The sequence below is a fragment of the Oncorhynchus keta genome, chromosome 35, assembly GCF_023373465.1.
Source record: "Oncorhynchus keta strain PuntledgeMale-10-30-2019 chromosome 35, Oket_V2, whole genome shotgun sequence".
Classification (NCBI taxonomy): Eukaryota; Metazoa; Chordata; class Actinopteri; order Salmoniformes; family Salmonidae; genus Oncorhynchus; species Oncorhynchus keta.
Window position 1 is genome coordinate 19,138,683 of NC_068455.1, and position 14,002 is coordinate 19,152,684.

At 39.3% G+C, this 14,002-nt stretch overlaps 1 protein-coding gene across 1 annotated transcript; it reads right to left on the reverse strand.

Moving 5' to 3' along the window:
- Positions 1-8,900: 8,900 nt before the first annotated feature.
- LOC118368108 (hepatocyte nuclear factor 3-alpha-like) lies at positions 8,901-11,788 on the reverse strand. Its single transcript, XM_035751884.2, has 2 exons — positions 11,591-11,788; positions 8,901-10,788 (listed from the first exon to the last, which is right to left on the reverse strand). Exons 1-2 carry the CDS (start codon positions 11,660-11,662, stop codon positions 9,559-9,561), a joined length of 1,302 nt encoding a protein of 433 aa, XP_035607777.1. The 5' UTR covers positions 11,663-11,788; the 3' UTR covers positions 8,901-9,558.
- Between the last annotated feature and the right edge of the window lie 2,214 nt (positions 11,789-14,002).

The window sequence follows — 14,002 nt, forward strand, 5'->3', positions numbered from 1 at the left end:
GCCAGCATATGATTAGCTAGTTGTTTAATAATGACAAGACTAAAGATGTATGTTGTGATATGGTTTATCTGAAAAATCGAAGTGAAATGTTTTGCAGGAGAACTGTTGCACAACTACAGGAAACGGTGTTGCCTGCCTATGTGAAGCCTTTCCACTTGTCACATTGTATTATTTCCATATCAGCTATTTCACGGTGAGGACGGGATAAGATGTTCGTGGAAAGAGCTTAAATCCTCCCTCTATAACAAAAAGCTTGCTGTATTTCAGGGTTCACTCACGGCTTTCTATTCTGATTTCATTCACAGTGGGAGCTTTTCCCTGTATAAGTGCTCCCAAAGTTTTTAATTTTAAGAAATGTCTTCATTTGAAGAAAACTTCCATTACCTTTTGTATTAACCTTAATTTCACTAGGCAAGTTTTTATTTATTTATTTTTATTAACCTTTATTTAACTAGACAAGCCAGTTAAGAACAAATTCTTATTTACAATGACAGCCTACCGGGAAACGGTGGGTTAACTGCCTTGTTCAGGGGCAGAATTACAGATTTTTACCTTGTCAGCTCGGGGATTCAATCCAGCAACCTTTCGGTTACTGGCCCAACGCTTTAACCACTAGGCTACCTACCTGCCGCCCCTCAGTTAGGAACAAATTCTTATTTCACAATGACTGCCTACTCCGGCAAAACACTCCCCTAACCCGGACGATGCTGGGCTAATTGTGCGCCGCCCTATGGGACATTTGGCTTTATTCGATTCCCTCGATTAGTACCATGGAATTATATTATAATCGAAGTCCTGTGAAATGTGTTCCTATTTGAAAAGACACAAAAAGACAATTTCCCGACATCTTAACGTTTGACCTTCACATCATTTCCAGTTGGATGCTTTTGAACTGAATAGCTAGGAATATTATTATTGACTCTATTTCAGTAACAAACCCATAATAGTCTGTTTAGGTTCAAATGAGATATGTGATGACTGTGCATGTTTTGGCCAGCCTCTCATGTCTCCTTTCTACAGAGCCAAAAAAGCTATGTTATGTTTCCTCCCTCTCAAACCCAGCTTCTCACTCCAAAAGCATTCCTCTCCTATCTCGCACATCAATTCACTGGGATTTTCATCCTATCTGGGAATCATTTGCTTTTATTTTCACCCATAAAGACACCCTGATTGTCCTTCCCCTCAGCCAGGGAAAAATACTAGATCCTGTAAACGAGAGACGGAGAGGAAAGAGTCAGTGTATTTTAAGGATTTGTACGTTGGGTTTGGGTGGTGTCTGACTAGCTACCCACTTAGTGTCTACATCCTGCCCCAGTTTACCCTGTAACAAGTGTGTCCTTGTGTTAGAGTGCTGTGCACCACCGCACCAGGAATGATGCATTCATTCCTCACATCCTGTCTCCCTCTCTTCCTCACCCTCTCCCTCCTTCTGTCTCCCCCTCACTCACCCTCTCTCCCCTCCTCTGTTCCCCTCTCCCCCTTTCCTTACTCTGTTTCCCCCTGTATTCCTCCCCACCTCGTCTTCCTCCCCATCTTTGGGGTCCCCCCCCCTTGCGTGTCTTTGGGTCATTATAAAGCGCTCTATAAAACACATGTTATTATTCTTTATGTCAACATGCAGGTTGGAGCGGCTGGTGGAGGTGCTGAGGAACAAGCTGGGGAAAGGCAGCGTCCGAAAGGTCATCTGACGGAGACAGACGCAGAAGGTCAACAGCAGTCTGTCCACTCTGTTCCTTGTTTCGTCCCAAATGGCACCCTATTCCCTATATAGTGCACCACTTGTGCACATATCCCTATATCCCTATAGGTGCCAGTTAAAAGTAGTGCACTGTAAAGGGAATAGGGTGCCAGTTGCAACATAGCACATCGCTGCACTGTCCGAACTGGAGCTACCTGACCCACTGGCTAGTGGAACAGCCACATCTGGTCACCAGGCTTCCTCCCTGCCTGCCCAGGCCCGGGCTGCTGCTGCTGCTGTTTAACGCTGTGTAAACACAACCAAGCCTTAACTGGGCAAACAGTTGTTAGAAGTGCTGCACTCCAAAGCCTCATTCCAGTCTAGGCTCAAACTGAATAGTAAATGTTTACCCACTTGGGTTGTTGGTTTGTTGCTGCCCACTTCTCTCATTCTCTCTCTCTGTTTCTTTCTTAAATTGTACATTTTACTTCACTGACCATCTTTAGATGTTTTTTTTATCATCAACACATTTTGGTATTGATGTTTGTGTTGCTGCCTATCTACGGTGAGCTCCAGAAGTATTGGAACAGTGACATATGTTTTGGCTCTGTACTCTAGCACTTTGGATTTCAAATGTCACACACTTCTACATTAGTGTCGATGCTACCATGATTACGGATTGTTCTGATGAATAATGATGAGTGAGAAAGTTAGACACACATCATACCACCACAAAAATGCTAACCTCCCATTATTTTGATGGTGAGAGGTTAACACGTCTTGGGGGTATGATATTTGTGTATCTGTAACTTTCTCACTCATCATTATTCACGATTCATTCAGGACTACCTGTAATCATGGTAGAATCCACATTAATGTTGAAGTGTTTAGAAACATATTCTATTCTTATTTACAATAGAAGTGACTCCAAAATGACATTAATTTCTATTGGGCACAAAATAATCTGAAACAAACAGCAAATGCATCCAACACATCTGTAGAGTTACAAGCTTGATGTAATCATTGTGTGCTATGAGCTTGGGACCAAATACTAAACTTTTGACTACTTTAATAGACATATAAGTGAATTTGTTCCAATACTGATGGTCCCCTAAAATGGTGGGACCATGTACAAAAAGTGCTGTAATTTCTAAATGGTTCATCCGATATGGATGAAAATACCCTCAAATAATTCAAGCTGACAGTCTGCACTTTAACCTGATAATCATTGTATCATTTCAAATCCAAAGTGCTGGACTACAGAGCCAAAACAACAAACAATGTGTTACTGTCCCAATACTTTTAGAGCTCGCTGTATCTCTGTTACAAATCAAATCAAATGTATTTATATAGCCCTCCGTACATCAGCTGATATCTCAAAGTGCTGTACAGAAACCCAGCCTAAAACCCCAAACAGCAAGCAATGCAGGTGTAGAAGCCTGGGAAAGGGAAATGCCTGTATGCATTACTGCACTATTTTATTGATAAATGATATATTCTCTTATATCCCACATCAATACAGTGTCCTGACATGTTTCATTGAAAGATGCTGTATTGTAAAGGTTGTTGGTGCTGCCTGGATTTGACATTGACACTGCCTTGGGCCAGATAACATGTGATTTGTTTGGTCAACTCCATCATGCTCTCGTATTAAATCATTCATGGAATTTGTGATATAAAGAACATCACCTATAACTAATTAATTAATTAATTAAAAAATTCTCAAAGGCTAAATCTGTGACATTCGTGTTGACCAAATATAGTTTTATTGTAAGGGATGTTTTTCTAAATGTTTATAAAGGTGCAGTACATATTCAACTCAGTCATTCACAACCATTATATCCCTATGGAATGATAGTGACTTCTAATTGAAGATAAAACTCTGTTTTAACACTTCTGTTTATCTAAGGTCTGACTCTGAGTGTGGTAATGTGGAACAGGTCTTAAAGAGTAAAAATTTAAATAAACCCACTACCTCTGATATTAACTTTGTTAAATCAATATGACAAATTTCTCTAACTTACACAACTTTTTTATTTGTTCTCTCTTACTGACTAAATGGTTTCATGAAGCAATATTCACTTGTTAGAAGTATTCAAAGTAGGTCAAAGTATAGAGAGGGATATATTTAGGTAACTCCAATAGTCCATGCATATCCATTTCATGGAACTTGAACTTCTAGCTTTATATATTTCAATCTTTAAATGTCTTAATTATAATACATTTATAGATTTCAATCTTTAAATGTCTTAATTGTAATACATTGGTATTTAATCCCTTTGCACTATTATGTTGGCTATTGTCATAATATCCTAATTGGCCAGATTTTGGCAAAGACATTATTGACTAAGAAAGAGAGAGAGAGAGAGAGAGAGAGAGAGAGAGAGAGAGAGAGAGAGAGAGAGAGAGATAGAGAGGTGCAGAGAGAGAGAGAGAAAATACACTTTCCATGGATGTATTGCTCATGTATTTATTTTCCAGCACCAAAAATCTCTCTCTCTCGCGTGGGCAAAAGAGATCCGGCGACCTGTACTACAAACTACACGCCAAGCAATTACGTCCACATCGTTTACGTTTCCTTTTTCTCTTATTGATGGGTTGACCCGCATGAGCTCTACTTTCCTCCCGGTGTCCACCGATAGAACAGCTAGGGCAGTGGTGAGACTTGTGTACCCATATATGGTCGATTATGTACTCGATGGTTGGATGCACCGTTGCCCTCAAGTTGCAATCCAAAAACAGGAGGGGTAGGAGAGGGCCTGTCTATTTGGACGCGAACGCTGCTGTGTTGTAACCCTCCCCTCATAATGCTCAAGCGACACTATGACAAGCTTCTCGATTTCTCCTCTGGTAACCGTGGAGATCGCACAACTTGGGTGTCCCCACTCTTAATCCCACCAGATCCTCCCAGTGTATGTTTATCCGTCAGATAATCAGCCGTGTTCTAAATACGGAGGCTAAATCTTTCACTTTGTTGAAATCTGATAACGTTTGATATTCCTGGTCATCCCCAAGTCGGCAATGCATCCTTATGATCATATACTCGCAAAAATAAAATCCCTCGTGTAGCCTCTATGGCCTAAATTTGTTATATATATTTAAACTTTATTTAACTAGGCAAATCAGTTAAGATTTTTTTTTACAATGACGGCCTAAGAACAGTGCCTTGTTCAGGGGCAGAACGACAGATCTTTAACCTTGTCAGCTCGGGGATTCGATCCCGCGCTCTAACCACTAGGCTACCTCCCACCCCTACATTTGTATTATAGTTCAGTTCCCAATCTATCTTGACTAGACTTATAGAAGCCGTTTTTATTTATTTTGCAATGTTATTTTGGAGTGTGTGATGCTTGATTCCTTTTGGTAATTTTTCTCTCTTGGTCTTGGTGGAAAAGGATTGCGCACGAGCGCATCAAAAATAAACGGGATCCCCATTCCCGATTACCTCAATCACACGATGACATGCCTACAAAAACTTTTTATACGCTTTAATTAAAAACGTGTTCTGACAGCCCAGTGGTGAATGGCCTTCAGAGAAAAGCGTGACTGATCCTGTTGCTATAACGACACCAAATATTTCCAGTATTTCCTTTCACTTTAACGCATTCCATCCATGTATTCGTTGTGGACACTCTTTTCTACTAACACTGTATGGAACTTGAGGCTCATTGACAATACAAATGTTAATTAAACACATTTTATAAAGCCTAGGCCTATGTCTAAAGCATGCAATTTGGGGAAAAATGTGGTAATTGCACAATGATTAAAAGTGGGCTATCCTGGCTATCGTTGTTTACGGTTGTTCTTTCCATCGGGTTAGACTTTGCGTGTTTCACTTGTTTGACTATAGATTATTTGGGCGTTCCCGATTACATTGCCAAATGGTTTAACATGTATTCTTTGTCAGTTATATAGCAAATACTGTTTGTTTATAGGGCCACATATTTAACAGACCGGTATCATAGTATTTAATATTTTGAAATCTGGTATAGGCATACATTTGGAATAATTTCCATTTGTCTTCGTCCTCTGCAAAACCTGGTAGGCTCACGCATTTGTTTGTTCTAACTTTTCCCGCCACCCTGCAAAAACAGCAACCAACAAAACAACCAAATTGGGTTGTCCCTTATTGTGGCCTCCAATGGATGAATGAAGACACAAAACATCATGGTGGAAGGGAGGCAGGCCGAGGGACCACCAACCTGACATAGTCGGTCCATATTAGGAGGACACAAAGCCCTAATAAACTTCTTCCGTATAATTTTTAATGGAAAACCAGCTGCTTCTAAAGCTGATTTCGGATAGAGCTCTCTCCCTCTTCCCCCTCGGCCTTTTGAAAGGTTCTTTTCTTTCGTCTGTGAATCTGAAGGGGTATTGCTTTGCTCTTTTCGTTGGCCAAGCACAATTGTGTTATTGGAGATAATTAATTCAATCCCCATCAAAAGGTATTAGAAGCGCTTTGGCCCTGTAGTGGCTTTCTAAACTCAGAATGAAAAGACTGAGAAGAAAGATCTATGGGTAGGCTCGCTGATGGTCGCTTTTGAAGTAAAGGGGTCTGCGCATTGTTGTCTACATTTTTGTCCATAAGGCTGAAAAAAGCTCCAGGATTTTTGATGTGGTAACGAGAAATACCACATCAATTGGAAAACAAGGTGCTGGTTTAAATCTTTATGCTGGACACTGCATGCGGCTGGACTGGCGGATAACATATGTCACACTGTATTTAAGATTGAATGAATTCATTAAAAGTTTCCAATGTGCTGCATGGGAGAAATATAGCATACGCCCATGGCAATTTAAAACTATTAATAATAGTAATACTATTATTATTAGGGGCCTAATAATGATGATGATAGTAATAATAGATACACGTGTTGCCATATTGTAGCGATCTATTTGTATGCTACAATTCGGATAATAAACCTAATCTGCGTCCATAATTAGGTCTACTAAATTGACCCACAAAAGTGATTACTTCACTTTGCTATGTTGTGGGCATAAAGATGTTGCTATGCCAACAACATATGTATTGGGTTAGCTTTATCAAATATCCTACTAAAGCGAACACGAATGTATGGGTCTCAACGTGACGTGCTCGAACTGTACATTTTACATGTTGTATCATAGCTTTCAAAAAACAATTTCATTGCCTCTTTCACAGGCAAATATATTAATTGAATATCTCTATTTGCCCGTTGAGTTATGACTCAATCATCAATATAAAGCATTATATATAACTATTAAAATCTAATAAGCAAATATCAAGCAAAAGCTGACTCTGTATTTGTTCTTTCACATTTCCATACTGAATGACACCCTACAAACCTTTTTTTCCAACAGCTGGGCAAACTAATGAACAAGATCTGTCCAAAGTTCAAAGATTGCTTATGGAAACGAGTAGTCATTTTTGCCACAAACTGGAGTTTATGTTATTGTAATCTGCTAAGAACACTTTGTAATAGAGGCTTGATTAACAGAAGAGGAGAAATAAATGAATTACTTGGTGCATTTTGGGCTATCTGCTGGGGTCGATATTTGTATTCAGCCCCTAATTACTGCCCAGTACCATACGATTGTTGAATAAGTTAGGCCTACTGCCTCAAATGATACACCTTCACATGCAGTAGGCCTGAACACGGTTGTACCTGTCCCATCAAGTAATTCCGGTGGGGGACCTTGATCCAAACGTATTCCAATGAAATATCTGAGTATGAACACAAATAATTGAGATCATATCTGGAGCTAGGATTGTTTCTCCAGTAAATTAATTAATTAATTAACACCCTCTTTGATATGCTCGTAAAGGATTCATGAACACTGTCATTGTAGAGAAATGACTAATTGCATTTTTTTTTATAAAAAAAAATACAAATATTTAACCAGGCAAGTCAGTTAAGAACACATTCTTATTTTTAATGACGGCCTGGGAACAGTGGGTTAACTGCTTGTTCTGGGGCAGAACGACAGATTTGTACCTTGTCAGCTCAGGGGTTTGAACTCGCAACCTTCGGGTTACTAGTCCAAAGCTCTAACCACTAGGCTACCCAAATCACAATCATTTTATTAAAGAAATAATTTATCTTGGTGAAAATGACAAAAATGCAATATTAACCTAGGCCAAAATTATTCAGGAGAAATATCCAATCGTTGTAGAACTATACAATTTTCATTAGTCACCATTTAGGATATTATCGTCCAATTGATTTGAATAGAATAACATTTAAATATAAAAGGACAATACAATAATAAAATGTATTATAAAAATGTAGTTTTTTAGTCTTAATATTGTTAATATGAATGTGAGTTCATCTGGAGTAAATGTAACGACTAGAGCAAGTCACGCGCAGACAAGCTTTTCAGTCGTTCCAAATACACTTGTTTTAGATGTAGTCTAAATAAACATGGCTTCTTAAAATGTTTTAATATTTATATTACAACTAAACTTGAATATGTCCGAGTGGAAATATAATCTGGTAAAAGCACAGAGCACAAACCGAGCACAAACTTAGCCCATATAACTCCTCGATATTTTCACCACGCTCAATTCAATTATCTATGTTATTTGCGCATCAGGGGGCAATTACATGATAATTAAACACGTTTCACGGTTACTCAGCCAAAATGTGTGTCTACAAAATACCATGATCAAAGTAAAATCTGTTCAAGTTCACGAGCCGCATCATGTAGGGTTACGGTTCACAAAAAGATGATTTGGCCTTTCCATGAGATTGTTAAAAATCCATCGACAACACGCCGGAATCCTTTATGAGGTAAAGCTCTGTGGCTGTATTTCTGTTAGAGTTGGCTTTAGCCTTGCTCATTGATCAACAACCTGCGGTGCGTCAACCGAAGCGCGACCATCAATAGGGTACAGTTAGCGTTTCTAAACTTTACGGGGATATTATGCACTTTAGAGGTTTTGATCAATGGTTATAACCCGCATTTCATATGGAGTTACATTCATGATATAGTAAGATGACGCATTAGTTTACAAGATTGAACAACAAAGCTGGCTATATGCCACCGACTGAAGATCTAGGACATATAATTAGTACATTCCCTTTACAATTGTAATGTTTTTAAGGCATAATTAAACGTAATATTGTTCCTGAATTATTTGGATATGCATAAAGTTGGAACAGTTGCGTAATTGAGTGGTAGGCTACATTTTACGCGTCAGACACGGCTTCAAATTATTAAGGTAACAAATTACAACAATCAGTGAATAAATCGTATTTGTTTTATTTGGAAATTAACAAGAAATAAGTTAAGCACATGCAGAGACATCAAAAAAACAGAGAAAGACAAAACGCTGACATTAAGCTGCACATAATCACCCATTTTCTGGTTTGAAAAATATCACAAAAAAGACTGGAATTTTGCTGTAGCCTATAAAGAATAACATTTGATTTATAATTCATTTCCACTTGGAATTTAAGATTGCTTAAAAAAAAAAAGTCAGATATTTAGCAAATGAAACCAAAGCAATGCGTAAAATGACAACATCCATTCAAAAAAGTAGGCTGTATCTGTAACAGACAGGTGTTTTGCGCTTTACCTGCGTCACGCGTTCCACGAGACCTTATTGACTGACCTTCATTCATGCAAATTGTAACACATGGACATATTAATTGTGGGGACTACAAGTTTTGGGAATACAACATTATTTTACAAACTCGAAATTGTTTTAAATACACTAGCAATGATTTACAGCTGGATATACAATCATTCAATTGGAAACACTTTACAGGACTATTGTATTTTACTCATACATATTCTTATACATTGAAGTAACAGTCCTTATGCACCAGGTGCATGCAAAAATAAGATAAATGTTTTCTGTTTGTCCTTTTGTCGAGCACTATAAAAATGAGAAGAGACTAAGAAGTGTTGAGGACCGGTCTGGAATACACACCTTGATAGTATGACGCCTCTATTGCGGATGGGTCCATGGCTCTGCCTACCATGGACGCGCTACCGAGGGGTAGACTGGAGGACATACTTGAGCCGTAGGAGGAGTATTGCAAAGCTTGCTCGTAGGCTTTCAAGTCTAGTTTGTGCTGTTGCTCTGAAGATGACATTAAATTATTTATTGAAAAGGGGTGGTTGAATGAGTAATGGGGATCCCCTTTTAGGTGCAGCTGGGACTCGTGCGCCATCGAGTGCGGAGGTAAAGGGAGAGAGGACAGGGACGTGACGGAGCTGGCCACAGGGTGGAGAGGTGGCCCGCTGCTCTTTAGTTCAGAGGCGCTGCTACTGCTCCTGCGGTCCATGATGTGAGGGCTGGAGGACTGGTTGCAGGTGGAGAGGGAGTTGGGGTCCACATGTCCAGTCTTGCTGTTGTCGCTCGAAGGTGACCCAGAACCAGACTGGTCTTTCCTTCCGTCTCCTTTACTTGAAGATAGCTTTCTATTTTCGCATTTAAAGCGCTTTTGTCTGCGGAGATAACAACCGTTCTCGAACATATTTCCAGAATCTGGGTGCAGGGCCCAGTATGAGCCTTTACCTGGCTTATCCGGTGATCTAGACACTTTGATGAAGCAATCATTAAAAGACAAGGAATGACGAATAGAGTTCTGCCACCTCTGTTGGTTCTGTCTGTAGTATGGAAATAGGTCCATTATCCATTGGTAGATTTCGCTAAGCGTGAGCATCTTGCTTGGTGCTTGCTGAATGGCCATGGTTATCAGGGATATGTATGAATACGGAGGCTTTGCGTGCGGGTAGCTTCTCCTGAACGACTTGTTGTCCCTTGCTCGGTTCAGGTTGGGCTGGTTATAGGACATTTGGCTCATTGTAGGGCTCATGCTGGCGTATGGATTCAGAGCGTTCATGGAAGCCTGCTGAGCCGACATTGCGCCCATGTTCGAGGGGCTAAGGGCAGTGCCCATTGACGATACCCCGCCGCACATTCCATTCATGGACGTGTTCGGAGGCATCCCTGCCATTGTACCGGGGCTTATTCCGGCTCCCAGGCCGGGGTTCGCGTAGGACATGTTGAAAGAACCGGAGGTCATATTTCCACTGGTAGACATACTCATGTAACTGTTCATACTATTCATGGAACCCAGTCCTGCATTCATGCCGCTGTTTGCCATGGGTGAATATACCTGGAATAACATGAGATAAAATGTGATCACAACAGTGCTTTCGTCTTCCACACATTCAAAGTGCTTGAGTTTAAATGTTTTATTCTGTTGAAATTGACTGTTTAATGTACATCCAATCATAATTAATAATGGTTAACACAAAATATTTCGAAACGAAACTTATTTAATTGATTCGATTTGACAAGAAAACATGGGATTCATTTTGAGAACAACAGCATGAAAACAGTCCAAGATATTGTGAATCTCGAACTCGATATTGTTCCACTGTATTAGGCCATATCAAGCAATTATTTGTTATAATAATTAGACATTTCAATTGACATGTTACGTAAGCTTATTATGCACAAACACAACGAGGTCAAGGAAAGTGTATTACGCCGTCTTATTATTTGTGTCAAACAAACTAATTCAAATGGAGTTCTAACATTCCATGCACTGACTGCAACTTTCTTTCCGAATAGTATGATTTGAAAAACATATGCCATGATGTCTGGTAAATATTCAGTTCCAAATCCTAACTTATTATCGGACTGCATTACCAACAGATGTAATGGGTTTTTACTTATTGTAAATTTCAAGTATCTCAAGTCAGCATTTGGCCCTCTGGCGAACATGCATTTGCATTTAGTGACATCTACACCAAAAACAGCCCAATATTCCAAACAACACTGACTTTAATTGAACAATTTGAGGGAAACCAACTCAATGAAGTTTGATAGAAAACATTCATTGCAAAAGCGGAACAATTGGGAATCAGTTAACACTTTATTCTATAACCCAAATCGAAAACTTAGACACATACCTCTTGTGCGTCATTGTAATAGCTGCTCCAATCTGGTGTTTCGTGACCTTCCATTTTCACTGTTCCCAACATTATGGTAGAAATCCACAAATCGTAAACATGCAGTTCCTCAGATTGAAGTTTTGGGGAAATGTATCCTAGGAAATGGTGTGCTGTAATTGGCTGGATGTTGCAGGAGGGCGAGAGTAAAGAAGTGAAGAGATGTTGAATGCAGTGTGAACTGAGTGTAGATCTTCCCCTATTACGAAGACGGTATAACACACCCACTTTTGTGTGTTCATTTTCCTGGCTCATTTTCCCTCACTGTAGTCACACAGCCCCTGTCCACAATTCTTCTGTGTCTTTACAGAGACAAACAGCCCAGTCAAAAAAGTTATTTTCACCCTCATAAGGTGTGTAAACATTCGATCGGCTGGAAAGCAGGGTTTGAAAGACAGCCGAGCATGGCATTCCTTGTTGATAATTACGCACTTGAAATGTTCCACAAATAGCCAAAATACATTTCATACGCCATGGAGAACGCCAGGCATATACCAAATAGACTGGAAACTAGCATTACAAACCTAGTCTTTTAGACCTGTATTATGATACATCATAAAGGAAATTTGGATGCAATAAAAACAACAAAAACGTCACTGTTTATGACTAATTTCAAAATGTCCATTATGCACACATGGGCGCCAGCACCCTACAATGTCATGACAATGTTTGCTCTGGCTCACAGACAGTGGGCTATAGGAATCAAATGGCTAAATTCTGCGAGAAATGAGAAGGCGTGAGTACTGAGGATATTTGATATTCCGATACAAATAATTCATTGATATGCATTATTCTGTCAGGTTTAGTTTAATGTTTTGCCATATGATGCAATGCATATTATTTTCATTCATTTTTCATCAATGCCCATATAGCATTTAATTTTAGCCCACGTAGGCCTATGTTAAAATTAATGTTATTGTCGCTGGTCAATGGAGAGAAGATGGAACTTGTCAACATCCATATATATGCGTGAAAAGACCTTCATAGCCCTCGGCTCTGCTGCACACTACAAGGGGTTACAGCCACGTCCTTCGATTCTAAACCCGTTAATGAGCGAATAACAGCGATACTTATCCCCTTACATTGGATTATCTCAGGGTGATTTCTAATGCCGTTAGGGAGAGAAAATCGATTAGTTCAGGCCGGATTAAAACCTCCCATAATGCTTACTGCTGGATTTGAATTCTGTCACGGGAGATATAGCCAGGGCATCAAAGGCCTACAGATGAAAATGGTTGTTTTACAGATAGGGCCTAATTAGACTCATCGTATGCTTCATTCTATGACACTAGTTATTATGATCATCCTGCTGTTTATTTTGGCACAAGCAACATTTTTTTTAAAGACTATAATTTGCCCCAAAGAAACGCCAATTTCTATCATCACCACATGAGGAAGGAATTATATTCCACAGTTGAATAGGCTAGTAAAGGCTACTAATCTATACAGAATTTTATGACAATACAGGTTAATATTTCCTGAAGGACTTCAGTACAGAATAAAAACAATATGGCAAAATCAATTTCTGTTGATGAGAGCAACCTGTGCTTTGCATGGAGCATTATTATAGTCATGTAGGCTAACTCTTTCTATTTTGTTCCGTTCCCGAAGTTCGTCCCGATTCTGCACCCAGGTGGAGTCTTTTTTGTCCTGCCCAGTTGTCTGGTGGTTGCTAGGAGGTCCTCCCAGCCACCAGGAAGAAATATTACAAAAAGATTGTCAACTTTTAACTGGCTCTCTATTTTGCCAACGTGTTTATTTGAGAACACACTGGTGGATGTTCAGATATGACGTACATTTTAAAAATTAGTGCCAAAAGTTACGTCAAAGTACGGTCAATGTCAGCAAAGAGCTGTGACTTATCACTTCACTATTTTAGAAAAAGGTAAGTGTTGGAATTGTCTAATGTGTTAAAGCTAGATAGCAACTAATAACTAGCTAATATATTCTAGAAGATTAAAGGATAGGTAGCATAAACGTAACCACATGTAACATATTGATTTGCATTAGAATATCCCAATGCAAAGTTACCTCATTTTTCAAGTTATTACTAAAACTGATCAGAATTCTGAAGAATGCTGAACTGAAGTCCTATTGGAAAATGTTTTTGCAAGGTGTGACATAATATGGAGGACCAGGCATGCCAGCATATTCCCTATAGTAATAATCCCAACAGAAATAACTTAAAATTAAACCAAATCGTTTGCACTCATGACTACTGGTTTCAATTGAATTTTCCACCAATTTACAAGCAAATACTTTATGAATGTATTGTTACAAATCAGCTTGCAAGGTTGCTTACCAACTACCCTGCCATCACTGCGTGAGTCAGCTATTTGCTATCAACACCTAGCTTACAGCTACATTAAAGTA